The 27,376-nt window shown below is 51.4% G+C and overlaps 1 protein-coding gene and 2 long non-coding RNA genes across 5 annotated transcripts in view; 2 read left to right on the forward strand and 1 right to left on the reverse strand.

The window, feature by feature from the left end:
- The window catches only part of LOC118156307, an 18,379-nt gene extending 11,548 nt beyond the window's left edge, over positions 1-6,831 (reverse strand). The window contains exons 1-3 of the long non-coding RNA XR_004746223.1: positions 6,819-6,831; positions 5,167-5,168; positions 1,790-1,799 (exon numbers count right to left, since the gene is read on the reverse strand). This is a non-coding gene — a long non-coding RNA (uncharacterized LOC118156307). The remainder of the gene's footprint in view (positions 1-1,789; positions 1,800-5,166; positions 5,169-6,818) is intronic.
- Positions 1-7,559, forward strand: part of MFNG (MFNG O-fucosylpeptide 3-beta-N-acetylglucosaminyltransferase) — a 10,523-nt gene extending 2,964 nt beyond the window's left edge. Inside the window, exons 2-8 of one of the 2 annotated variants that reach the window (XM_035310254.1) lie at positions 2,655-2,703; positions 3,318-3,420; positions 3,515-3,668; positions 4,299-4,384; positions 5,722-5,887; positions 6,437-6,522; positions 7,333-7,559. In XM_035310254.1, coding sequence (XP_035166145.1) covers positions 2,655-2,703; positions 3,318-3,420; positions 3,515-3,668; positions 4,299-4,384; positions 5,722-5,887; positions 6,437-6,522; positions 7,333-7,399 — 711 coding nt within the window. In that variant the 3' untranslated portion in view covers positions 7,400-7,559. Of the gene's footprint in view, positions 1-2,654; positions 2,704-3,317; positions 3,421-3,514; positions 3,669-4,298; positions 4,385-5,721; positions 5,888-6,436; positions 6,523-7,329 lie in introns of both variants that reach the window. The other variant, XM_035310261.1, reaches the window with a different exon arrangement.
- An 8,155-nt stretch (positions 7,560-15,714) lies between these two features.
- On the forward strand, positions 15,715-22,214 carry LOC118160261. 2 transcript variants are annotated; one of them, XR_004747381.1, is made up of 4 exons: positions 15,715-15,836; positions 20,409-20,519; positions 20,993-21,094; positions 21,935-22,214. It is a non-coding gene; the product is annotated as an uncharacterized LOC118160261 (long non-coding RNA). The 2 variants fall into 2 exon arrangements; XR_004747380.1 differs by lacking the exon at positions 15,715-15,836 and adding an exon at positions 17,669-17,906.
- Positions 22,215-27,376: the final 5,162 nt, after the last annotated feature.

Below are 27,376 nucleotides of genomic sequence, written 5' to 3' on the forward strand. Positions count from 1 at the left end.
ACCCTCACTGTCTTGCTGTCTTGCTCTCTCACTGGCTCTAACTCATAGCTGGAGACTGATTCAGCATGTCCTTCTCCGCAGGTAGCCAGTGGGGAAATTTGGGCAGCTGGCTGTCCTCCTGATGCCAAGCCTGGCTTCAGAGCTGGTTACCTGCACGGTGTCCTCACAGAGGAAGTAACCCAGACCACAAAGGCCGGGCTTAGGTGACTGCGCCAGGAGGCAGGACCAGCCGTGGTCTTTTATGATTAGGAAAGATTGCACAGGAGCCAAATTAAAAGTCTTCTATGTTGGACACTGTTCGGGTATAATGAGAGAGAGAGATTTCCCCTGAAACTGCACTGTTTAAACAGAAGATGTTCAGCTGGTGGGAGGTGGGGAAAGGGAAGTACAGGGTGGGTGCTCTTCCAGGAGCCAGACTGTGATCTCTCTATTGAGAACTAATCCAGTGCAAACTTTCCGCTGGAACTTGCTGTAGAAATCATTTCAAGGAAAAGCCCATTACTTAGAAAAGGCTTCATCTAAGCAGAAGTGTCAGTTTTGATGGCTGTTAAGGCTGGACAGCATCTTGAAGTGCCTGGCAGTCTCAGCCCCAGTGGTTTGGATGAAAATAAGTCTCGATTTCTGGTCCGAAATGGCATTTTGCTCGGTAACACTAACTAATTCTAGCAACCTCCCCTCCTTACAGCAAGCCAAAACATCCATCTGATGGAAGTGAAAACTTTGAATGAGCCATCCTCAAACGTTTGTTCACATTTTCAGTGTTATGAACACAGTGTAGATTTTGAATCTCTTCTCTGCCCAGACGCACCATTAACCTTGTTCACATATCTGCATTTTGGAGGCTGTTTCTTCCTGAAAAAGGGATAGCCTGGGAGATTAATGTGACCCTAGACTGTCAGGTTCCACATATTTATTCCCTTTTTCTAGTTTTTATTTGTTTGTTTCCAAATTTGGGCTGTGGAAGTCTCCAGATCCAGTGTTTATCCATGACGTGGGTACATGTGTTCATGGAGAGCTGCCAGGCCAAGCCCTTTGACACCAGCAGCTCTGTATCACTGCTAACATCTCTGTCCATCCGACACCCTTTCCCACCCAGCCATCTCCTCTGCTCCTACACAGCCCCATAGATGGTCTAGTGGAGCACAGGAGGGTCGATACAGCAGAGAGGCTGCTTCTCTCCAGCCCAGCCTCCACACTTGTAGCCCCCTTCTCCCAGTTCTGTCGGAGAGTCTGGTGTTTCCCATGGTGATGCTGCTCCTTCAGCCTTGGGTTCCTGAAGAAGCATGTCAGGTGCCTTGCAAAACAGTATTCCTCACCTCACATCAAGAGGAAAGTGGGAGCCTTGGGGTGTTTTCACAAATAGAAAACCTAAAAGAAGATCCAGATCCCCATTTTAAGTCAGTCAGATATGACGTTGGTTAGGCACATGATTTCTGGATGGTTTTATACCTGTAAGCAAGTCATTTCTAGCAACATTATTTCTGTTTTTTGAAAACATCAGGAAGTTTCAAGAGTTTCAGAACTGTTTTCTTAAGATGAATTATTTGTCATGGTGGAAATTTCTGCCTTTAAATGTGCTGGCAAGGGAAATCCCATGTCACTGCGAATGCCTGAACCTTAGGGTACAGTCTCCTGACCCAGTGCAACTCCTTCACTTGAGACTTTGCTAATTGCTTCCTGTCGCCTGATCACCTTGGAAATTTCTTAAACTAAGTGGGTCTATCCCTGGGGTCAGGTAGGACTGTGTGCACGGTCTGTTACTGCAGTCAGCCGTGGGAGGGGAATTCACCGAGTCACTGCTGCTCAGACATTTGAGACTGTGAGACCATCCTGCCATCTCTGCTCGACTTCGTGGTCTGAGGGTCCTCCACTGCCTTCCTTGTGTGTTCAGATCATTTCTCTTTCCACACCTCACTGGCGGGGGCACATCACCCAACCCAAACGCATGGGGAATGCAGGGAGAAGGACACTCAGCTCATCAGAGCGATGACAGCTCCTACGAGCTGGTGTCCATCTGCCTTGTCGCTTTTGTCCCTGCCCAGGTGCTGTTTAACCAGCCTGTAGGCAGCTGGTGGAGAGACTGTTTAAGGCTTGTGCCTCCTTTTTGATTTCATGAAAGCTCATTTTCTGCCTGAGGAAAGCTTTTCTCCCCGAGCCCTGATCCCTGTCTGGCCCTGAGGAGGGGGAGACATGCCACATAATGGCAGAGAGGGGGATTAGAGAGCCTGGGGGTGGAGGAAGAGGAGGAGGAGGCAGGCAAGTGGCAGGGGGCTGTGCACACTTATCACACAAACAGATGTTCTCCTTTCAACTCGAGCATCGTTCAACCACAATGCTTGCATTTTTCTGCAACTGACACCAAAGCCAGGCTTCCCTCAACCCTTCCCTTGGTGTTGCAGGTCCCCTTGTCCCTCTTCCAAGGCTTCAGGGGGAAAGATAAAGCAACACAAGCAGGGCTGGTGCTGGCTGGGGGATGTTGGGGGGCAAAGGAAATGCTGATCCTGCTTAGGGCAGTGAGCAGCCCCTGCAAAGCCCATCCTGTGCGCGGGTAGGAAGCAGCATGAAGCAATAACAGGGCAAGAGGGGCAGCGTGGGGGTCTGTGTGCACCTCCTGTGAGGGTTTGGAGACAGTAATCTTTTTCTCATCTCCCCAGACCTACGTCTTCACTGATGAAGAAGATGATGCCCTGAAGAGAAGAATGGGTAACAACCTTTCCCACATCACCACCTCACTCTTGCCTTCAGTCTCTGAGCTTGCATGGCCTTTGGAGGGGGGCTGGCAAGATGTCTGGCTCCAGGCACACAGTACAAGCACCCAGGGAGGAAACCTTACCCTGTACCTTGTCTGGCCGTGGGCAGGGTGGAAGAGCAGTTAGCAGGGGAACTAGCCTTGGGCAAAATGCTTTACTTTCTCCTGACTTCATCTCCTAGGTGGGGGGCAGGATGGGACTTCTGTGTCTGTGGGCCACAGTGAGGTGGTGATAAGGGCGCTGGTCTCTGCAAGGTGCATTGGTGGCAAGGGGAAAGTAGTGTGCTGAGCTGATGACTAAACTCTTGTCCTGATTGTACCATTTGTGGGGTGGAGTCTAGCTATAAGAATCACAAAATGATTTGGGTTAGAAGGCTTGTGTGGAGTGAACAGCTTGGGGTTGATGAGGGGAAGAGGCGAGCAGGTAGGAGATGCCCACATCATGGCAGGTTTGGATCAGGGGACCAAGAGGGAGCTGGCCATGAGCAAACCTCTTCACTCTTGCCCAGAGGCCCTCTCTGAGGCCATGTGGGCCAGCCCTGAGCCCCAGCCTTCTCTCTACCCACAGGTGACCACGTGGTGTTCACCAACTGCTCCACCGAGCACAGCCACCTGGCCCTCTCCTGCAAGATGGCTGCTGAGTTCGACGCGTTCCTGGCCAGCAGCCGGAGGTGAGCTGGGGCTGCTGCGTGAGGGAAACCCCACGGGGCTGCCGGCACCTCCTTACTGCCATCCTCTTGTGTCTTTGCTCCCGTCTCCCTCCAGCTGGTTCTGCCATTTGGATGACGACAACTATCTGAACCCTCAGGCCCTCCTGCAGCTGCTGTCCTCCTACTCGGCGACGCAGGAAGTCTACCTGGGGAAACCCAGCCTGAACCGACCCATCCGGGCCTCCGAAACACTGCCCAACAACCGGACGGTATGTTGCAGGGTGGGACAGCCGTGGGTTGTATTTAATACTGTGGCTAATCAGCTGCACCCTGATGAGGGAAAGATCCTAGGAGCAAGAGACATCAGCTGAGAACACACTGGTCCTGTCTGAATGCGGTAGCATGTGTTGACTCGCTCCAGTCTACCTCGAGGAAGGGGAAGTGATGTCCCATGGTGCTGCTGCACCGTTGGGTACCCATCTGCAAGGAGATTAGGCTGCCTTGGGCAGCCCACGTGCTGCTGCCTGCAGGAGCTTGGCTGCTCCAAATGGATCAGCCCTGCTCTAGCAGGCTGGCAGAACTCAGCCTGGATTTCCTGCTAGCCTTCCTTAGCACGCATGATGTGATTTGGCCAGTGGTCTCTTCACCTCTGCTTGCTCATTTTTCTCTTTGAGCTCAGAGTGCCATGTTAGAAGCCTTGCTCATCCTGACTTCCCAGCCATGCGAGGAGATCAAAATTGGTGCTGTACTACTAGCAAGTCCCTCTAGGCAGCAGTTTTGGGGTGACAATAGGGCTCTGTTTATCTCTGTGTCAAAGCAGGGTTTCTAGCATTCCCTTCTCGGGGAGCATGGTGTCCTCTGAGCCTCTGCCATTGATTTGCTCTGCTGTTCCTCTCCAGAAATCTGTGCGCTTCTGGTTTGCCACAGGAGGGGCTGGGTTCTGCATCAGCCACAAGCTGGCAAGGAAGATGATGCCTTGGGCCAGGTGAGCCGTGCAGCCGGTGGGTATATGAGCCTTTGGGGGTTAGGAACACAGACACACAGTAATTCCTGGCAGTGTAAAATCTGGATTTGTGTCTACAGTGTTTGCAGGGATGTTTGCAAGGGTGCAGAGTGCCACGCGCTTCATATCTGTAAGAATGTGGGACTGAAGGAAGGATGTAGTGGGTGGGTCTCCCACCTGATTAAAAAGAGACAGCAGCAGGCACGTCAGCATACGTGATCGTAGGATGACGCACTCCCTCCTCCCCAGCTCCTTTCAGCTCTTGGTTATTCCCCCACCCTCCTTTCCTTTTATTTCAGCTTCTTCTGACTCTTTTCCTAAGTGCTTTCCCTGTCTGTGTATCTCCCCTCACTCTTCCTCTTTCCAATCTCCTCTGCCTCCCTCCTGAGCTGATTTTCCATTTCCCCACCCCAAAGCCTCTTACAGTGGTCACCGTCATTTCCTCAGCATGGTGCATGGAGAACAGGTCCTGGGGTCTTGTGTTAGCCCAGCCTACAAGAAGATGTTTTCCAGGATGCCCTAGGTTATGTCACAGGCTATATGTGCATATATCAACAGGAAACATCTGTGCCAGCCTTAACCAGATCTTTGCATAGCCAGAAAGACAGATCTGATGTACACCAGGTGGTCCTGTTTTTGCTGGTTTAGCTGAAGGCCATGATACATGTGCTGTGCTAGACCCAGACAGGATAATGGTCTGTGATCCAGGGTAAAATTAAAGTGGCATGGACAGAAAACACCTAATCTGTCATAAAGTCTGCCACTACTGTGTTAAAAGGCTTTAAAACCATTTGAACTAGCTGAGGGGTGTTAAAGGAGACAGCACTTTGTGTCATGTGGCTGCTTCCAGTTACAAGAGCCCTAAAACTAGGTTTACCCCATCATCAAAGCAAGTCTGTGGTGCTACGTTAGGGTGAAGCCAATGAACGGCTCATTCCAGCTGAAAGATTGTCCCATTCCCTCTTTTTCCTGGTCCTGGCCATGCAGTCCCACCATTTCTCTTGTGCTGGCTTGTCTGACCCCTGAATGTTTGACCCCCAGCTGTTTGGCTCACCAAACAGCTGGAAAGCTAACTTGGCACAGCCTCTGTCAGCTCTCTGAATCAGCTCGCTGAGGACAGATATCAGGGACAACACCAGATACTTGGTGGGACAGCATGGCTGGGCGTGGTTGAAGAGCAAACACACTCCCACGTCTTTACAAGTGGGGCTTGGGGATTTCTTGCTTTGTTCCAAGGTTTATTCTGGTTTTCAGTGAAGTGGTTGCCCATATCCCCCCACTCTTCTTCTCCTAACCCACCCAGCTCTGCTCTCTTCCAGTGGCAGGAACTTCCTGAGCACTTCAGAGCTCATCCGCCTGCCAGACGACTGCACCATGGGGTACATCATCGAGTGCAAAGTCGGTGGGCAGCTGCTGCCCAACGCGCTCTTCCACTCCCACCTGGAGAACCTGCAGCTCATCCCCACCTCCCGTCTCACGCAACAGGTGAGCAGGGGAAACGGAACAAGAGAGAGGTGTGTGAGGAAGGGGAGGTGGAGCAGGGGGGCTAGCAGACACATTGCCCATTTTGTGGCCATGATGAGGACTGAGTCAGTCATCTGCTCTTTTGAGGAGGTTTCCCCCACAAATGCTTCCTCTCAATAAGGAGCAGAGGTTGCTTGCAGCACAGATGATAGTCACAGTGGCCTGGGGCCAGTGGTGGAGAACACAGGTACAGGGAGTGATGGGAGGACTGGTGGAAGTCCTTGGGGAACATGGCACCAGGACATGGAGAAATGCTGATTGTTTGGGAAATGGACTTTACACCATGTCTTCCATGCATGGGGAGATAACAAGGGATGTAGGGGGCCTGGAGAGGGCCAAGGACTCAAGTGATGGACCATTATGGGCAGGAGGAGAGGAGATGTGGAAGGCAGAGGCCAAGCCATCAGAGAAGGAATAAGAACACAAGCTTTTGTTACCCAAAGCAAGTTCCTAGCTCCTGAGCTCACCACCTCACCTTCCCTGCTCCTTTCTCCCCACCCCTCTTTGCAGGTCACACTCAGCTATGGTGTCTTTGAGAACAAGCTCAACGTTATCGAACTCGGTGGTCCCTTCTCACCGCAGGAAGATCCCTCAAGGTACGGGGCATGAGTGATCAGGGCACTCTGTGGTTTGAGCTGTCAGACAATAGGAAAGAGAGGCAGCTAAATGGGGTGCGGGAGGTCTAGAGTGAGGGACAAAAACCTTGCAGTCACATGGCTTGTCGGGTGAGGAGCACACCAGCATCGAGATGTTTGTGAACACTTACAAACTTTGAAAACCCTTTTGGAGGAATGGAAAGAAAAGAAGTATCATAACATTTTATTTGGACAGTTACTGAGCCAAAAGTTTTACCGTTTATTTCACACTGAGAATGAACAAGCTAACCTTTTACCTCTGGGACAGGAACTGAAATGTTCTTCTAAACTCAGGAGAGGAAATTCTGCTTTATTTTACTTTGCTTTGCTGAGGAAATTGAAGGGAGAAAAGAAAAAGGTTTACTTCAGGATGACCGCAAACAAAAGCGTTCTTTGATTTACTTTCTCCGGTCTGAGTGAATAAACCTAAAGTTGTTATTTGCAGAGCATGGGTAAGAAGTTTCTGGCTGGAGATAGCAGGGGTAGGAAGCCGCCAGACAATGAAAAGAGCATCCCAAGAACCATGTAGCAGGGACTGGTGCAGTGACCACCCGCTTGGGCAGGGTCCAAGGCAGGATTCAGGTGTTGGAGGGAGGCTTGGCTGCCCCGCTGTGCCGAGACGAGACATCGTAAAACAGCCAGTCCTGGGGCACTGTAATGCAGGGACAGCATCTCGTGTGGGATGTGGCGCACAGGAGAAGTCTTCCGTTCTCTAGCTTTGCCCTGCAGTAAAAACTGCCGCCTAACCTTCCTTCACTCTTTCCCCAGCAGGTTTCGATCGCTCCACTGCCATCTCTACCCTGACACCTCCTGGTGCCTGCAGGCTGTTGGCTGGTGATTCCCAAGCCTCAGCTACAGTGGGTCCTGCCGACCTCCCTTCGCCTTGTGCTTGTAGGGGGTGAAACACGGAAGAAGCTCAGTGCTCCCAACCTCCCCTTTGCTGTGGCGGTCTTGGGTCCTTGCTGAGTACCAGTGACACGGGACATGAGAGATCTGTGCCCAAGATGGATAACGTGGGCTGGACATGTGGATGGGCTTCCCGTCTGTGCTGGGATACTTGCAAGGGATGGGAACAGTGCGCTTTCCTGCTTTCCTAAGCAGAACAAGGACTGGGTGGTGACTGCTGGGCATCTGGGTGGAGGTGGGGATGGCTGCTCCTTGCTGTGGATTCATCTTGCTGGACCATAAAGGCCCTTGTTCAGGGTACCCAGTGCCAGACTGGGGTTCACTGAAAGTGTACTTTGGCTCCAGCCTCTCTGAGCAGGACCCCTTCCTCTGTATCTGCTTGTGCTTTCTCCATTTCCCACTTCTCCTAGCCACAACTCCTTGGCTGAGTCTCTGCCTAGTTAAACTCTGACTCTGCCCTCCCTTCAGAAATGGAAAATGTGACCATTTCTGTGCTGAATGAGTGCTGGAAAAGCATAGCTCTTGCCTTATCGAGGGGAGATGGGCAGGAAATACAAGAAATCAGGAATCCCCCTTGGCTAGGACAAGGGAGAGGACGTGGAATGGAGAAGACAGTAGGACGGACAGAGATGAGGATGGTTCCTTTACTGAACATTGAAGGCTTGATCTTGGATGGCCCTGCATTATTCCTCTCTTTTTACCTTCTTGATACGGGGTCAGGATAATCTTTTGCTCTAATTACCAACCTGTCGTCTGAGATTAGACTCCAATTCCTACCTGTGGGAGGGGAGACACAGAGGATTAGAACTGGCTGAAAGAGAGGAGAAAGGAAGAGATGGAGAAGGAGTGCTCAGGAGCGGATTAGAGGTTACAGCTTTATAATCTTCTCTGCGCCCTGACCAAAAAAAAAAAAAATTAAAGTCATGAAGGAATGGAAACAGCAGGGCAAAGAGCTTTTTATCTCTGCATTTCTTTTCTCCAGATGCTAAGAGCTGCTTTCTGCCTTCCTGCTGTCCCTGCTGAGCGCAACAGGGAGAAGGAGCCGGCCCAAATAGGTTACAAGCTTTCTGGCACATTTACGGGGAGCCCTCGTCTCAGCACAGATCCTGCCACAAAAGCTGGGCAATTCTGCTCAATGGGGAATGAACTTTGGCACCATTTTGTCCTTGTACACATGGATAAATGGTTGGGGGAGAGTGTTGCAAGGAAAGCTGGAAGGCGAAGAGACTGTTTTAGATGGCAGGTGGCACCACAAACAGGTATTTCTCTTTAAAGAGTGTTTCAAAACAGGCTGCTGCGATCTGTGAGAGATTCCTGTAATCTCTGGATGAAAGAACAAATGCCCTTTCTCCAAAGAGCTACTCAGCTTTGATGCTGCTGATCTGAATAAGCCTGCTGGTGGGCTGGAGGAGCCAAGGGGGACTATCGCTGTGCCTCTACCGTGCAAAAAACAGGTCACCCTGTCACGCCATCCCACCTTCACCCCCCCAAACAACAACATCCCCTACACGGCATGCACAAAACTTAAAGGTAAGGCATCAGAAATACCTTCTACCTCAGCAAAGAGGGACCTAGAAATAAATGAGCACTTTAATTACTGGTGAAGAAGAAAGCAGGCGTTTGCGGAGCTGTTTTCCAGCCCGATCATTCTTGCGGGCATTAGCCAGCTTGTGAAGCAGCAGAGAGCTCTGCTTTCTTCTCTTGCACAACGTGCCTTTGAACTGGAGAATCATGCCGAGCAGGGGCAGGGGCTACTTGATGCCGTTGACCATTCCTGGAAAACTGCAAAGCACTTGCCTCACACAGCTACGTGAAATGTAGCTCAAAATAGAGACAACCCAGGTGTCAGAAGGTAGCTGCAGCACAAAGAAGTCCTGCCCAAAGGGCGAATGATTTTGTCTGAGCTTATCCAGGAGACGAAAAATGTTTCCACGAGAAGAAATGGCAGTCTTTGAGAGAAACCTACACTACTTGGATGTTTTCTTTTTTGCCCATTCAAGTTCACAGCTGTGTTGTTAATTGAATCTTGGCATTAAAATGCCAGTCCTATCTGTAGATGTCCTGACGGCAGTTAAGGCACAATGAGATTCGGGTGCCTGGGGAAGAAGCTGGTCCAGCACACTCGCTTCCCTGGGAAGAAACTGGAAGCTTGCGTTGGATCCTGGGCTCAGCTGGTCTGAATTGGCCTGGTGCCTTCTGCATGGCTGAAGATGAGATGTTAAATGGGCTGGGTCCTTGAGCGGCTGCATGGGGATGGGTTTAAGACCAGGCTTTGCTGCTGGAGCAGTGCCACTTCTGTGGGAAGGGTCTCATAACGAAACTGAGAAGAGATGAGAAGATGTCTGGGGCAGGGCATCTCTTGGGCTGCACAGAAATAGCTGACAGAAAAGTCCTGCTATGCCTGTGACGACAACGTGCTGGAAAGAAAATCCTTTCTCAGAGTTGGCAAAAAAAAACAACAAACAAACAAACAAAAAAACACCCAGGGTTTCTCTAAGAACAGAGAGACAGCTTAAGGGGACATTCTCCTCTTGAAATCTGATCAACATTAAAACCTGAGTTAAAATTAGTTTCAGGAATGGTTCCTGCCCCTGGGGCTTGCTGTCAGATGTTGTGGTTTTACAGTCTCATTTTCCTAGTTTATTAAAATGTTTGGCTGCTTGGGAAAATGAGAAACAATCTTCTGTGAAACTTTTCAGGGGTCGGTCTTTTTTTAATTCTCCTTCATGATTTTCTGATGTAACAGTCAAAGTTTTTGGAAAGGCTCCACTGAGCCAATTAAAATGTTGTGCTTTTCTTTTTTCTTTCCTTTTTTTTTTTTTTTTTCTTTCTCTCTCTCACATTCCCATTTCTCGTTGCAGGAAAAATAAATCTATCCCAAGAACTAAAAGGGACGAAGATGTGGTCTTTTGATTTTACTGGGAAAAAAAAAATGGGGTCAAAGTCAAAGGTGTTGGCATGACCCAGCTGTTGTACAGCATTAAGTGTAGTTCAGGATTTCAAGTAGAGAGACCTCAGCCTGCCCAACACCATAGCAACGAATGCTATTAATGATGTTTAAGCTGTGTACGGAAGATTCAGAGAAAGGGGAAGGAGGGGAAAAAAAGCTAGTTACTGTATTTGAAATGTAAAGTATTAAGTGAGGCTTTCATGTTAACAATGTCTTTTTTTTTTTTTTTTAATGCTTTCCCCTTAGCTGTGAATAATTTTTATAAGGGAACCCTTATTTGACAGTGTAAAAAATGCTAATGACTCTCCTTTCTTCAGGGGAAAAAGAGAAGTTAGTTGAAATAGGTGGGAAACTGCAGTTGTTGTTAAAGGCTTGAAGGGGAGAGGGAGAAGAATAGCAATGCTAGACAATGCTCCTCTCGCTGGTGCCAACTCCTCTTAACAGCTCTGCTGCCGATGGAAACACATTTCTGTGCCTCTCTGAGATGTACCAAGCTTGTACCCAGGCTGCAGCTGCAGCTCGCTCCCCAGGCCTCTTTTGCAAAAGATGCAGCCTTCAAAAGACTAACAGTTCATTAAACAGAAGCCAAAAGGTGAGAAATGGGCACGGGGAGAGACTGGAAGGAATGGAGCCACCAAGAGGAGCCTTAGAGGAGCACATGGGAATCGAAGTCGTGCGTTAGAAGTGCTGATCCGGGGGCTGCCCAGCGAGAGTGGGAAAGGGGGTCCTGGCCCCCCAGCCTGGATGTGTATGAATGGGACTTCACCTTGGAAGAGGTGAAATTGGTTTGGTTGGCCCCAAACCTCTTCTTCTCTTTCTTCCTTTTCTTTGTTTGTTTATGAGAAGCTGACGTGCTTTCATCTGCCATTTATACTCAATTCCTTGCAGAGGATTTGGCCTTTTAATTTTGAGTCTCCCTGTGCCCTTACTTACAATGAAGGCTCTTCAGGCAGTCCCGGGGTGGGATCAATAGCATTTTTCACTCATTTACGTCTTCTGTTTTCCCTGAACAACCCCACAAAACAGCTGGCTTGTCCTTTTGCACCGCTGGCCACCAGGGCTCTGCACACCCGTTTTTGACTCCCAGGCCCTAATTTCATGTTTACAGCGAGATGATTGGGTCTCATTTCTCAACTGAACCTGAAAAAATGCTTTGATCTCCTGCTCCTGTATCCATAGTGACAAACTCCCATGTCTTGTGCTCTGCTGCTCACTCTTTTCTTTGTTGTCCTCCATGAACAGTGGGCTCCATGTGCAACTGAACCCTGGGACTCATGGCTGCAGGGCAATGTGTCAGTCACCGCTTTGCTTTGCTTAGAGGCACCGAGCCTCACAGTGAGTAGAGGTAGACTCTGTCTAAGCTGGTAAAATCCCTCTGCCCCAAAGTACCTGTGAACCACAGATCGAAGTTTCCAGGAGGGAGCACGGCGGGGACAATCTCTGTTTCCTAGGGTGCTGCTTGCACTAGGAGGGCTGAGCCGCTGTCGCTCAGCTGGCATTGCCTCCCGAAGGCCGTTCCTTGACAGCCTGAACTTTTTGTTGCTCTTCTTTGATCCAGCTTGGACTCCAAGAAAGCCAGGAACTCATCTGTCTCGCAGTTTGAACTGCGTGTGATTAATTACAGACCCCGAGAATGGGCTGCTTGCCTATCTCTCGTGTTCAAATTGCCTTCCAGGATTTTGCAAGGCTAAGGAGCCTCTTCAGATGTTGTGTCTGACTGCTCCTCTGTCAAGCCTCCCTTGGTTTTTGCTGGTAGCTGCATCTGATTCATGGTGAACTTGGAGAACAAATTAAACAGAGTGCTTTGTCTGTGGATTTGATGGCCCTGACCCTTCTGCCGCTGCTTGAAGAGAAGACAGTGCTGATTTTCTGCAACATGAGAAAAAGAAGTGGAACTGCACAGGGAAATTGGATGGGGAGAGATGCTGTTGTGCGGAAGCCTTGCTTTCCCCATGCCACCCCTAGAAGTGGGGCGAAGAGAGAACCTGCAGCTGGTGCCTTTGGCTGCAGTGCACCACGTGGAGAAAATGCCATGAAATATCTGTTGTTTGCACTGGCAGAGAAGAGAATCCAACAGCCCTGGTCACGAGCCAAGGCCAGCTTGTTCTTGGTGATGGACAGAGAGAAAAACAGGGCAGCCCCTTAGCCCGTACCAGCAGAGATGTGGTGGGGAAGGCTTACAGGACCAATGGGACAGTATTGCCGCATCAGAGCAGGGGTGATGAGATGGTGTTTGGGATAGGGAGGAGCAGGGATTGGGGACAAAGGTCCTTGTCCATCCAAAAATGCCATGAAGGAGCTGAAGATAAGCACATGGGGAGGAAATCTTTGTCCTCTTCATGGCAAGTGTTAAATGCTGGTCTGAGGATTGGTCCCTTGAGGACTAGGGGTTCAATGAAAAGAGGGGAATACTGAAAAGAAAAAGGCAAAAAAAAAAAGACCCTGGCCCTTCCTCACCACCCCACCTCTCCCACATTGCAATGAGCTTTGGCTGGAGCGAGGCTGACTGCAGAGGCTGGCCAAACTCTCTCCATTTGTGGTGTTTTTTCTTTGTGTGCCAGGCAGAGAAAATTCCTCTCTGAGCTCCCAGAAACCAGTTTCCCAAAGACCTGCAGTGGGGTGCAGACAGGCAAGGTCTCGGAGCAGTTGGTAGGGGGAGCAGGGCCCCTTCGTACACCCCCCTCCCCTTTTTCCCCCAGCATCCAGCTGATGTTGGCCGGTGTCTGTTTTTAGAAAAAGTGGCAGATTCAACAGCTGAGCTGCTTTTCCAAAGGGACATCTAAAACAAACAGCCTGCCATCTGCTCTATTGTCCTGGAATAGCGGCTCGGAGGGTGGGGGGAGAGGGAAGGAGGGGAATGAAAAGTGGAGGTGGGGGGGAGAGGGTGGGAAGGGGGAGAGGAAAAGGCAGCCAGGGGAGGCAGGGAGGTGAGAAAGAGCTCTGGGGAGTGGGGAGAGGAAAACAGGGGTGGAGGTTGAGGGAGAGAAGGAGGCAAAGCAAAATAGGGAGCTGTGCGAAAGCAGGAGGGCAGTGACAGGAGAGGACCAGGCGAGATGCATGGGGGCAAGCAGGGCAGGCACCTCCAGCACCCCTGGCCCTGGGTGATGCTGAGCCAGAGCCTGACTGCCAAAGAAACAAACTGAACTTAGTGGCCTGGATAATCGCTCTCCTTCCACCCACACAGCCCCCCCCTGCCCGCCTGCCGTACACCCCCTGCCTCCGCCTTGGCTTTTATTGAGTGCCGCAGGGCAGGGATTGAACTCCAGGTTTGGCAGCAGAGTAAATAACAGCAACACTGGCCTCTCCAGCCCAGGAGGGAGGAGGGCTGGTTTTAATCAAAGGTAAATAACAGTCAGTATTCTCTGACCCTTAATCCAATTTCCTAGAACTGGAAAATAATGTTCCAACTTAGATCCGTGGTGCTGGCCCACAGGAGAGGGACGGCTGCTCAGCCAGCCAGCTGCCGGGCACTGCACAGCCAAGCAGACCTGAACTTGGGGAGATGCCACAAGGCTGGTGGTTCAACCTGGCTGGCCTGGAACTGCGCTGATCTCTCCTGACTCTTCCTGGTGCATTTTCCTTGCTTTAACCATCCCCCTGAATGGGGATGGCTTGCACATCCCTGAGAAATGTGAGCCCAGATGGGTAGTGGCTCCCTGGTCTGCTCTGATGACAGGACAAGTTGGGGCCAGCTGATGCCCTGCATCTGCACCCCTGAAGGGCATTTTGCCTTCCATGGTACAGGAGAAGGGTGATTATGGTACTGTGCTTGCTGTCACAGAGTTGTGGCAGGAAGAAATCCATCCTCCCACTTCAAGGCAAGTGTGGGCAAGATTTCAGTATTGGAAAGTGTTCAGCCACTTCCAGAAAAGCAGGACTCATCACACATAATGGTTTCTTGGGAAAGCAAACACCATCATTCCCAATGTCCCTCCCCTTCCTCATTCTTTGCCCCAGCTTCTATTGCCGAGCACGATGCCATACAGTACGGAATAACCCTTTGGCCAGGCTGGGTCAGCTCTCCTGGTCCTGTCCCCTCCCAGCTCTTCGTGCACCCCCAGCCTCCTCACTTGCAGGGCAGTGGAAGCAGCACCAAAGCTCTTGGCTCTCTGCAAGCACTTCTCCACAACAACTAGAAATATTGGTGTGTTATCAGCACTGTTTTCAATAAAAATCCAAAACACAGCATTGTGTGAGCCTCTACGAAGAAAATTAACTCTATCCAGCCAAAACCATGATAAAAGAAATGTTTGTGTTGGTATTAGTCTGGTAACACCAGGGGCTGCAGCAGCTACCTTACAACCCTTCCGACAGATGTTCTTCCAATCTACTAAAATATGCTCTTCTGGTACAGACTATTGGTGTCACGCTGGAAAACCAGGAGCAACTCTGGGGCACTGCTTTCTCCTCTGTGGGGTACCTGATTTGCAATTCTCTGGCACAAACTTTCCCTGTTTGGAAAGAGACAGAGACACGTACTAGAGGAGGCCATGTCCTTTCCAGCCCTTCCATCTTGCAGAATGACCTGGCACTCCATAGAAGGGGCTTCAGCCGCTGTGGAGACAGAGCACCTGACTATAGTTTCATGATCCCTTTTCAGGCTAAGCCCTTTGTTAGCCTCAAGGCCCCGAAGAGAAACCTCCTCACCAAAAGGACAATAGGATGGTCCTTACGCTTCACCCCCACTCACCCAGCCCTGCCCCTAGTGAGTCCAGCCCCAGAATTATTGGCCAGAGCAAGGAAGAGGAAAAATATTTTTTACATCTGTCCGATGGCGTGTTTTTTCCCCCTCTCACTCTGGGAAGCACTTTGCTTCTGTAGCTGCTCGACCCCCTGGGACGGTGCCTGCCCCCAGCTCAGCACCATGGACAGGGTCGGGCCCGATCCACCTCGCCTGGTCCTGCTTTGACTCGTCTTCCCCTACCTCACCTCGTCTTCCCTTCCCCTGCCTCACCTTCCCCTGCCTTCCCTTCCCTTCCCCTGCCTCTCCTTCTCCTCGTGTTGGCCCAGGCTGGTGGGCAGCCTCCTGGTGTGGCACGGCTCTGCCTTGGCTCGCAACCTGCACCAGCCCCCTTTTTTTTTGCTCTTCGCTTCAGAACGAATACACAGCGCTACAGCTCTGCACACAGCTGCTCTGAAACCGTAGCTTAGATCTGGGTTATTTTTTGCAGATAAATCCTCTTTTCTATCAGATTTGACATCCAGCAATCCCTCCAGATCCCTCCCCTTCTCCCTCTCTGACTTCCCCCTTCTCTTTCTGCCCTGTGTTCTCTTTCCTTGCATCTGTGCCCTTCCCTCTGTATTTCCCCCTCCCCTTTCCTTTCCCATAGCCAGCTCTCAGTGAATATCATTTCATCTGCTCTCTTTTTCCCTCCTCTGCATCTCCACAGTACTCTTCATGTCTCCGCTGCCCTCAAATGTATGTATTCAACTGCTTTCCTCTCTTTTATTATGATTATTTTTCCGCTCCCTCTCCTGTTGGTTTCTCCGTGCTCATTTCCACAACGCTGTGGGTTTATCAGAGAGCTGGCTGTGCCATGGAGTTCTGCATGTTGAGATCAGGCTCAAAATACCTAGTAGGTGTTTATTTTGGGGGGGCCCTCTCGCAGATGAGGGAACTTGGGATCCTCTGCATGGCACATAACTATTTCACAGCCTGCCCCTTGCCTTCCAGCTGATGTAAGGAGGAACTTTTAGGGCGGTGGAGGCAAACAACAATCTCAGTGAAGGAATTAAAGATATGGGCAGCCTGGGAGACAGCTGGAGTCACTGGCTGATGGGTGGTTGGATGGCGTAGGGCTCTCATAAAAGCAGCTCCCATGTCTCAGAGGAACTCTGGTCTTTGCTTCCATCATGGTCTGTGCCCACCAACATGGGAATGGGGCAGAAGGCCACAGAGGCCTGGAGGGAAAGAGGGAGCTTCCAGAGAGATGTAGTCCACCAACCCAGTGCAGATTTCCATCTCTCTGCTCTTGTCCTAAGAGTCTAGACCAGGTGACACAGGAATTGGCCCTGGGAGCTTTGCAAACTGGTACGTCCCTGAGATCTCCCCGATGAAGGTCCCCAACACTTTGCTGCAGGATACTGACAACAGGCACTGACTTATTTGGTAGGATCTGGCACCTAATGGGCAAGAAACCTGCCGAAGACTTCTGTGATACTTGGAAGTGATCCAATCTGGGATAAAGCGCTATCAATTTCAACTGCAGAAAGCCATTTTAATTTACAGGATCTCAGGGAACTCCCAGCCTGACACCGCTTTGCTTGGGATTTAGCCAGGGTAGCATGGAGGATGGGATCCAAGCCAGCATTGTAAGCGTCTGGATTTGAGTAGGGAGGAGAAAGGAAGGAGTTATTGAATGTCTTTCGCTTGTTTTGTTGCCTTTTAAAACTGGGCAGGCCCATCCACAGGTAAAAGGACTACAGCAAGCAGGGCTTGTAGATGGGTCTGGAAGAACAGCAGTTATGTTCCACCTTGCTCCCTCTCCAAGCTGTACTACATCATCCAGAAGAGCTCACAAAGTGTTTGGAAGAGGCAAGGGGCTTTCTGTCAGGCTGGAGTTGTCCTCTATGAAGTGATATGTACGTTTTTACCAAAAAAAAGCCTTTTCTGGCCTGTGATTATTCCAATGTTTTGGGTTAATAGGAGCAGGGGATGGCTCAACACTGGGGCTCAACATCTAGATGGCTGGGGGAAGGGGAGAGAGGGCAGTGGTTTCAGCAGGATCTGGGGAAAAGCTAAGGGGATGGAAAGCCCTGTTCTTGCTCTACCTTTGATGCCATCAGTGTAGTATCATGCATTATTACTCTCAGCAAGGCCAGGGAAGAACGATATTTTCTAGCTCCTTCCCAGGCAGACAGCAGAATTTCAGGACCAGAAGCAGTCCCAGTGAGGGTGGCTACACCATGTGCTAGGCCCATGTGGAAGTGTTTTTTGTTGGACTGCATGTCTAAGCAATTTCAGTGTCTTCTTCCAGGGCAGTTCACAGCATGGTTCCACTTGCTGAGGCTGCAGAACACCTTTGTTTGCTCTTTTATAAACAAATTCCTTCCCCTGCCTGTGTGTGCATGTGTTTCTTTCCCTTTTCTTTTTGTTTGTTTTGTGTGTGTGTTGTTGTTGTTGTTGCTATTTTGTAATATTTACAAATAGCCTCACCAGGCTCAGCTGCCTACATGACACAGGAGAATAACTTTCTTCTCAGGGACCCTCCTCCAGGACTCACCTGGAAATCCCCTCAGCTCCTCCAGACCCCTGGCACTCTCTGCACCTGGAACCCCGCTGCTCTTCTCCCTCTTTTGTTCCCCAAAACCTCAACACAGCACCGCAAACCCGCACTATCTCCCCAGGTAACCCAGTTTCCATCACCTGTTCCCAGCTAACCATTTCTCTAAGGGGTAGCCAGACCTGGTATTCAGCATTTCTGCAGCACTTGAGCTCGGAAGGAATTTGGAGGGAGAACTGCTAATTAGCTCCTGTCTCATCTGTCAGGTCAGTGTTACCCTGCTTGAATGGCTTAGATACCAAAGCACAAAGTGACCAGCTCCACAGAGGGACCTGAACTCCTCGGATTGTAATCTCTCCCTCCTTCTCCTCTATGCTGATAGCAATAGAAGGTCACCTCTGTAGCTCTGGAGACGAGAGAGAGAGCGTGCCAGGTTTTCTGCTGGTGTAAATCAGCACAGACCCACAGGCACTTCAGACCCCCGCTCTGCCTACGTGGTCCTTGGAGGTTTTTAGCACAACCTTGGGCCCCACAGGCAGGTCTGCACATGGCTGTCCTGGCTCCAGGCGGAATGAGCCCAGCCTCCCCTGCCCGTTTCGTGTGGCAGACTGGGGTTGTCAAAATACAGGGAGATCTCCAGGGGAGCTCTGGAGGAGAATTCAGGATGAAGAATGAAGGTGTGCACGTTGCAGCAGGTGGATGGCCAGGATGCTTTGCCCCAGCACTGGGGAAAGTCATCTGAAGCGGACAGACCACCCTTTCCTGTCAGGGGGTCAGCCATCCGAATGGCACCAATCCTCCCAGGGCCCATGCAGAGCCAAGCGCTGACTTCTCACCACTTCTGTCCCTCCTTCCTCATCCCTCCAGCTCCCTTGGGGTCAGGCTCCACGCTGCTTGTGGCCTGGCTTGTGCTGCTGCTGGAGCCGTGCCCACTGAGGCAGGGGTGTCAGGGCCTGGTGGGGCCAAGATGGGGCCCAGTGCCGTCCCCAGGACGTACGTGTGTGAAGCTGGGGCTGTGGAAGGCTTGGACAGTCCAGCTAGTCCAGAAATGGGACCAGCAGAGGGCACTCCGATACTGCTGCTCGCCCACTGGACACAGCCCTTGGGCCGGGGAATGGGGCCAACCCCAAAGCCCTGTGGCCCGGCTCGGGTTTGCTCTGGGTGTAGGAAGCAAATGGGATCAAGAGCAGGGTGGGAGCCTGCAGCCTCGCATCCCTCACTGTAGATAGGGGAAGAGGGGAAATGGGTGAGGAGGCTGCAAAGGGGACATGTCACAGGGACCCCCCTGCTTCCATCTGCTCCATGGGTTTTCCACTCCCTCTGAGACCATGGGTGTGATGTGGCTCTGGTACGGGGCAGCTGAGGGGAAGCAGCACCTTTCATCCCTTGGAAGGACTGCTGAGCCTCGGGCTTAATAACGGGACAATTGCATTAACTTCAGTCCCCAGGGGCTAATGCTGACACTGTCCCTCCTTTCCCCTGCTGTCCTGGTGGTGTTCCTCATCAGGATCAGCTCTGAGCACATCCCAGCCATCCCCACCTTGCCTGCCAGGACAGGCTTTCAGGTGGAAGATGGTCAAGGCTGATCCCTGGGCAGCTGTGAGGATCCCCTCTGCCATTTCAGTGCTTTTGCTCAGCCATGGCAATGTAGAGGTGTCTGGTGAAGCCCAAGCACCCTTGTGAGGGAGGTGAGGTGCCTGGCAGAAGACTTTTCTGGAAAGGATCTGTTTCATGCAGCAAAACCTCTCAGGAGACCTGCTCTCCTATCTTCCTAGCACCTGGAGGCTCTCTGTGAACAGCTTGAGGAGCGTCACGCACCGGCACGGGACGGATGGCTTGTGCTGCGCTCACAGCAAAGCACAAAATCCAGGGTGCCTGAGCTGCCCTGCTCGTTTCTGTGAGCTCTGGACACCTGCCTCATCATAAAGCAGTGTGACAGCTACGTGGGAACCTGGGATTCCCTGGAGATTTTGGGGGATGGTGGGAGGGGGGGTGTCTCCTGGCTCCTCTGCAGAGGCGACAGGAGCTGAGCACCTTCCTACGTGCTCGGAGAGCCTGAGCGCCTTGCTGCTCTGCTGCAATAAATCTGGAGCAGTGATAAATCGGGAGCAGCTGGCTGAAGTTCCTCCAGGGTTCAGAAGAAAACACATCCAGCCTGATGTGCTCTGTTTGCCCACTCACTGTGTTTTTAATTGGGATGTTTGTAGCTCGGGAAATTGCTTCTCAGACTACAGTACCCACAGTCCTTCACCGGCGGTTTGGCACAGTCCATTCGGGCAAAGCAAAACCCAGACCTCTCCATGGGGTCCCCGTACCTGGCCACGCAGGCAGCTGGAGATCTGTCAAGCCTGGCCCACTGGCAGATGTGCTTTTTTGGGAAAAGACCAGTGAGATCAGTGAGTGTGAAATGCAGATGTGGCTCCCTGCCCTCTCCCAGACGCCACTGCCAGACCCTGGTCCTAGCAGGTAAGGTCTCCCGTGTCTGTTTCTCTTCCATTTCTGCCAAACTCTGTCCAGAACTTTTTCCAAATGAACCCTGAAGTCCAGTTTGGGAGAGATCACAAGGCAGAAACAACAAGCATAATGAACCATATTTAAAATGATATTTTTTCTGCCTTTGGAGTTTGGTTAATTTATAATCTATAAAAGTCTCTGCATAATTGTGTCTTGATTAAAATGGTATAATTAGGCGCTCTGGATCTCTCTCCCCTTTCCCTAAGATTATTTCTGTCTAATTGCTTTAATCTGTGTTTTCATGCACCCACTAGAAAATCAAAGCATGCTCCCATGAGGATGCGGGTGAGAGTGAATAAAGCTGACGACTCATTAAGTGCAGCAGAGAGAGGAAACTGCATCTAAATCACCACTACATTAACGAGGTAAAATAAAAAATCGAAACGAATAAATAACAAAGAGAGAGTTTTTTTTTTTTTTAAAAAGCTGACATAGATTTTAATATTAATTAAAAACATATTGAATAGCAAATTGTCTGTCATTAAAGCCAACTTCCTCCATTGTTGATGGAGAGGAAAAGGTCTGGGGGTTTTAATTCTCCAAACTGTGTGGAGGCGGCATCTCGTGAAGAACAGGAACAGAATAAAGGTCACTGAGCAGGGACCGAAGGACCTGGGTGGGAAAGGTGTCAACCCAACTGGGCAGCTTGAGAGCAGTGCCACAATTAGCCTGGATTTGAGTGAGAACTGGATCAGACTCCAGGGAGAGCAGCCTGGGACTCCTGCAAAAGGTACTGGCTGGCTCACTGTGTTTCTGGGGAGGCCTGACATGTCCCTCGAGAGCTCACCAGGTCCACCCCCTGCCCCAGGACCACAACAACCTCACGTCTCCCTTCCAGGTGACTTCTTATCAGTGATGCTCAAGCTACAGACTCCGACAGCTAGCCCCAGTAACCTACAAAAAGGTCACTTCTCTCCAAGGGAGGAATCATGAAAACAAGGTAACTTTAAAGAGCTTCTGGCTGTATTTGTGTCTTGTTAACATCTGCTCTAGTCTCCTGAGGACAAACCAAGGTAGTGTTGTCTTCTGGTCCCTTGCTCTCGCTTGATAGGGAGAGACTCACTGTGCTGTTGGCTATTTGCCTAGCTCGAGCGCAAATGCCCACACGTTGCAGTGTGGAGAGGCTGCCTTTTACCCCAGATGTGATAGCACAGCTTTGTCACCACGCCGTGCACAGTGCTGTTTATTTTCAGGAGCCCAGGCAGGGCACTGTACAGATGGAACCACTCTGCTCCGGGATCTGGAGCCCTGCACACAGGCCTGGTCCATGACAGGGTTGCAGATCCAGCCTCACGGAGCATGTGTGAGCAATGTGATTTCATCTCAAGTCATCAGTGACCACAGGATTTACCCATAATTCGTCCATCCCCTCTCCATTACCTTGGGACGTCACAAAAGTTTGCATTCACATGTAGTTGTGTGAAGGAGCTCAGCCACCTTGGCCAAAAATTGGTGGGTCTCCATCTCCTTGTGACCTTCGTAGTCATTGCTGCACTCTGGTTCAGATTTTCTCTAGCTGCAGACACGCAAATTATGGAAAGTGGAGGTGAAAGAAATTAAACATGGCAAGGAAAACCAGGAACATTGCTCGACCAGTGAACAGGAGCTGTTGGCTCTGCAGAAAGCTCATCCCAGTGGCATTTCCCAATCCCAACTGCCCCAAAGCTTTGCTATGCTCCATCAAGGTGGCACTTCATGCAGGGGTAGGGACATAAATTTAAATGCTCTGCTTGGTCCCTGCCTGACAACAGCTCTTGGTCCCCCAGGCTTTCCCTTTCAGCATCCCTTGAGGACCAAGCACGGAGGGAGGATCGATGGTTACATCAGCATGGCAGACGACGGGGTAATACTGAAAAAGAAAGCAGGATCAGAAGCCTGTAGCCCTTGAGTTCAAGAAGAGCCTAATCTAATTAAGTGGAGACCACTATCAAATTACCAGCTCTCTTTTAACGTAGCCATTTTAAGTGGTTCAGTGTATTTATAGTAGGCGAGTTAGGGAGGGCTTTGCTCTCTTGAGGTTATGCTTGTGTATAAGGCAGAGATACACAATAAAGTCAAGACTCCTGCTTTGACTTAGTTCCCGTCTCCAGCCTGGAAAACATCTTGTCCAAGATTTAAGATACCGAAATCTGCTCCCAGCTAGCCTCTTCCCCTGCTTGTGGAGGGAGTGCTTGTCTGGGTTGTTTTTTCTCCTCTTGCCCCAAGCCAGCAGCACAGAAGTCTCCTTTTGGGACTGAGCTTCCCTTAAAGCAAATGTATCTTGTGCAAGTATCTCGGGTCAGTCAATAACCATGAAAAGTCAAGAGGAGGGGCTGGCTTGCTGTGGTCAGAAGTTAGCAGACCGTTTCCTGATGATTTTCGGTGGGAGTGGGATGGAGCTGTCACTGGTGGTCAGAGAGCGAGTGCTCGTGGCCCCACAGCCTGGCGTGGGCTGCTGGCTGCTGGAGTGCCCCCGATTTGTCCTCCCTTTCTTACTGTCTCTCCGGCAGCCCTCTCTGCTCCTCTCCCTGTAATCCCATCTCTGGGGGAACTCCTGTGTGGCTGGATCTGTGTCAGACGATCCCCCAGGCTCGCGGGAGGGAGGAGGTGGGAAGTGCTCGTTAGGAGCAGTTTCCATGCAGAACAACGGTAATAATCCTTAGCCTTTTATCTGAAGCCTTTGCAAACATTAATTCATTAACCTCTCACAATCACCCTCCGAGGTGGGGATTATTATCCACAGGGTTGGACAGATGGGGAAGCTGAGACAAGGACGAGGCGATCGGTGCCACCGGTTCCCCCCTGGTCCTCCTGTAAGCCATCCCTCCTCTCCCAGCGAGGGGTGTGCTGGCTTCTTTGGGACACTCCGGCTGTGTCAAGGACAGACCTAGCTGGTAGCGTTCATCTCTGGCTCTGAAAGAGCTTTTTGTGGGGTGCTGAGCCTTGTCCCTCCGTGCCCCGCCGGCGGTCACCACGGGAGGGCTCGGCCTGCCTTGCACGAGGCCATGGCGCTGCCCTTTCTCCAGGAGCCAAGGCTCCCTGCATTTTTCTGTGCCTGCCAGGTCACTGCTTAGATTATCGCTGTAAGAAAAAAGGAAAAAAGGAAGAGGGGGAGAGAGAGAGAGTTGGAGAAATGGAACATTGCAGAAGACCTAGAAACGAGACCTTTTCGTCTCCTTCATCACCCCCATCTCCCTTCCCACTGGGATTTCTTCTCCTCTTAATGTTGTGTCTCGTTCCTGATGTGAAAGATTTAAACCCAAGAGATTAAAAGATTACTCAAAGTGGATGAGATGGACTTTGCTGGGGCAGACCTCTGGGAAACCTGGCTCTGGCTTTCCCCATCTTCTCTCCCCTCCCCTTCCCCTCCCACCCCTTCATCTTTTGAGATGAAAAGGCCCTTGGCTTCTGATGCTTTGAGCCAGCCTGGCCGTCTTCAAGGCCGCTCTCTGATCCTAGCTCAGAGGCAGGTGGGGAGAGAAAGGATTCTTGTGGGACTGGGAAAGCCACTAACATAATGTCCTAGCTGTCCATCTTCTTGGGATGCATCCCTCCCCCGAGGTACCTTCCTTCTCCAGGCAGTATGTCCATCCATCAGGAGAGCTCCGTGATGAGAAAAAGCTCCAAGACATCCTGAACCCACTGCAATGACCGTACCTCTGACAAAGGGATTTTTCAGCAGTGAGTCAGATGTGTTGTAGAAACAAACACATTTGTTGTGTTTTGTGGTGGTCCCATTTCTTCCCTGGGACGCTGGTTTCTCCAGCCTGGCTTCTGCTAATGGAGCGTTTGAGGGCTTGAACTGCCCCACCAGGGCTCCAGACCAGCCCTGGAAAACCCGAAGCCTTTCTGCCACAGGGGGATTCACTGCTCCAACCTTGGCTGAGCTCACTCTTGCTCTTCATGATGGCACCAGAACCGATGGAGAAACTTGTGCCTTTGCAGAAACTCCTGCCTTTGTAGCTGACAGCTGTCTGTCTCCCGAAAACCATCCCTCCCCTCCCTGCTCCCGCGGCCCCACGAGCAGGGAAGGAAATCTGCCAGCTCGGTGCCTCTCCCTCTCGCTCTCTCTTTCGCTGCCTGTGAGGAAGTTGCAGGGAAATAATGAAATAAAAGCCAAGGCCCAGAGAAAGCTGATTCATCCGCAGCCCAGGGCCAGCGGCCGGCTCCAAGCGGAGCTGTAAAATCAATCTGTCACTTCTCACCGCAGTAGAGATCGGGGGAGAGATTGTGACTGCAGCGAGGGCAGAGCCCAGCCTCCTCCCGGGGACCTCTTTCCCCAGCTGTGGGACCCTCTTGCACCCCTGGGGGGCACAGAGAGACGGAGGGGGGAAGAGGCAGAGAGGGAGAAGGGCTGACCAGCTGGCCCTACAACCCTTCCCCATGAACACAAGGACCCAGAGATGAGGGATGCTGAGCATGAGCTCGGGTATCCCCCAGCCTGGGAGCAGGGGGTTAAAACATGAGTTTTGTCGTCCCCTTCCTGACTCCCACGTTCTGGGCTGTTCTGGGACTTTACGGCTCCCTGGCATATGTTGGAATAACACTGGGGAATTGCTCTAATAGGGTCAGCTCCCTTGTTCACCCCAACAGGAGTTCCAATTTTGGGGGTGTAGCAGCCCAACAGAACAGCAGCTGGGCAGAAACGTGGGCAGAATTGCCCCCAGGGCGATTCTGGGGGCAGTTTCCATCCCTGCTAAGGGGGCAGAGGGTGGTGATCTCGGTGGCATTGGCACAGAAGAATTAGGAGGTGAATATTCTTCTGTAGTGCTGGACACGGAGCGGAGCACCTCTGCAGCTGACTTCCACTAAAGTATCTGTGACGTACTTTAGTTTTTTTTTTCTTGGTGAAGGTTTTTTTTTTTTTTTTTTTTTCCTTGTGAAGTAACAAACAACAGAGTCTTTTCAGGGCTGCTGACAAGGACAGAGCCTCTGCAAAATAAACATGGGGGTGAGCTCCCCTACCTTCTGGTTGATCATCTGCCATGGGATGAATAAGCTCCAGGGGCCTGGCTTTGGATCAGAAGGAGGACTCAAGTGCCCCACACCACTGGGGATGTGGTGCTGGTGTCTGTGTCTTGGTGCTCCTCTGTCCTGCCTGATTTAAGAGCTGTTCCTGGGTCAGTGGGGGTGTAAAAAAGGACAGTTTGACCCCCATGGGCCCTCCTGTCCCAGCACTTCTGAGTGCAAAAGGCATCTGGGTGAGCAGCAGACTAGGGGAGACCCATCCCGAACAGCCTCTGAGATGGTCCTGGAGGAACTCAGCTGGGAGCACACCCCACATCGATTTGGAGTTGGAAACCTTTTCTCCAGCTTCAGCGCCCTCCAAGATCAGACAGATCAGGCAGTATTTCTTGGAGAAGGTAAAAAAAAAAACAAACAACATATATATATATATTTATATATATTTGATCCTTCATTTTTTAGCTTTAAATGAGCTTGGAGGAAAGCAACCCACAGTCATCACCCTTGAAAACGATCAGGGAAAGGAAACTAGAGTCTGTAGTTTCCATAAGAAGCTTCCTCTCATCTCATCTCAGGTGGAACAAATAGCTTGGACATTTTACCTACTGGGAAGAGACATCTGCTGAAGGTCCAGGGAGCACCCAGAAGCATCCTCAGATCTGCTCAGCGCTTGTTTCTCATAAAATCATGGAATGGTTTGGGTTGGAAAGATCCCATCATCTGGTTCCAAACCCCGCTGCCTCTCTTGGGAGTGCGCGTGTGTTTTCCCACTTGGGTTTGCAGGTTTTTGAGAGAAGAGGAAGCAACATGCTTCCTACACATGATTTTCCACATACTTATCTAAGGGACTGAAGCATTTCTTGATGCCGTCTAGGTGTTAGGCCCGGGGCTGGTTTTGTGGCTGTGCTGTCCAGTCCCTGAGGCTGCTGTGTGCATGTGAGAAGGCTGGTGGCAGCCTCATCCTTACTGGCTTTGCAGCTGCGTGAGGTTATTTCTTTCCCAACAATGAGAAAAACGCACAGGGGTTCAAAGGAGCCCACTCCTCATAAAGGTTTGCAAGTGTGAGATACACATGGTAATTACGTTGCTTCTGTATTTCTACAGCGCCTAGCAGGACAAGGAGCGGGTCCACAGCTGCGATTCCCGAGCTGCACCGGGAAATCACAATATCACATATTTAATAGCAGTGCTGCTGGCAGCCAGGTGTGCGTGGCAGAGTAATTTCTCTATATCTCACGCTGCACGAGGAAAGCCATTCGTTTCCCATCCGAGGTTACATGTGCATGCCTGTGCTGGCAGAACCGAGCATCTGCTTTCCCAGGAGCCGCTGCAGGCATGTTTGTATTGATGCTCAGGGGAACGTCTTCACCCAGCTGCCATGCACACACGTGTTTTAGTGTGAAGAAGGGGTGCAGGCGATGTCTGCTCGGCTGCACGTGAAGCTTTTGGAGCATTTTTGTTTGGTGTTGCAACCTCCACGTGCACCTGAGCCATGGACACGCTCAGCTGGCATGGGAACACGCAGGCACGGACCGGTCATGGGCAGGTGTAGGTGTCGGGGCAGGTTTCTATCATCAGACCAGGAAGGGGCCACAACAGCCTCTGGGACGGACTGTGCCCAAGTTTTTTGGCAGCTGTTGCGTGTCTGCGTGCGGCTGGGTGAGACAGACCATCCCTCAACAGTGAGTGCGAGGGATGCCGAGCGCTCCCCTCGGTCGTGGTCTGCGTGTCCGTGCAGGAGGCAGAGATGATTTATCTCTAGCCATCACGTACGCTTGCTGGGAGACCTTTGGGTCATTCCTCAGGAGGTTTCCAAGCAGGTGTCACCCCTGCAAGCTTGGGGGCTGAGCTGTGGCTGGGACAGATGTATCTGCCCGTGGCACCCCGTGCCCGCTGCACGCAGCCAGGTGTGCATTGCCCCCCCGAGCTGTTGCATTTAACCCCCCCCGAGTTAAACCAGCCCCGGCAGCTGTTGCATCTCCCCGCAGCTCACCCCAGGAGCTGCACCGCGCGGGGCGCGCGCGATTCCCCACGGCCGCTGCTTGGCGGGCGCGCTCCCGGCCAGCCGCTGCCTCGCGTGTGCGCGCCTGTGCGGGGGCGCGCAGACCCCCCGCCGGCCGTGCCATGCCCGCCCGTGCCCCGCGGGCAGCCCCCCCGTTTCCCACCCGCACCGGAGCGGGGCTGAGACGGCGAGCGATGGAGAGCGGAGCGAACCCAGCGCTCGGCTTTTAGACGCCGATCCGGCCCTTTTTGCCTTTTTTTTTTTTTTTTTTTTTTT

The sequence above is a fragment of the Oxyura jamaicensis genome, chromosome 1 (assembly GCF_011077185.1).
Source record: "Oxyura jamaicensis isolate SHBP4307 breed ruddy duck chromosome 1, BPBGC_Ojam_1.0, whole genome shotgun sequence".
Taxonomy (NCBI): domain Eukaryota; kingdom Metazoa; phylum Chordata; class Aves; order Anseriformes; family Anatidae; genus Oxyura; species Oxyura jamaicensis.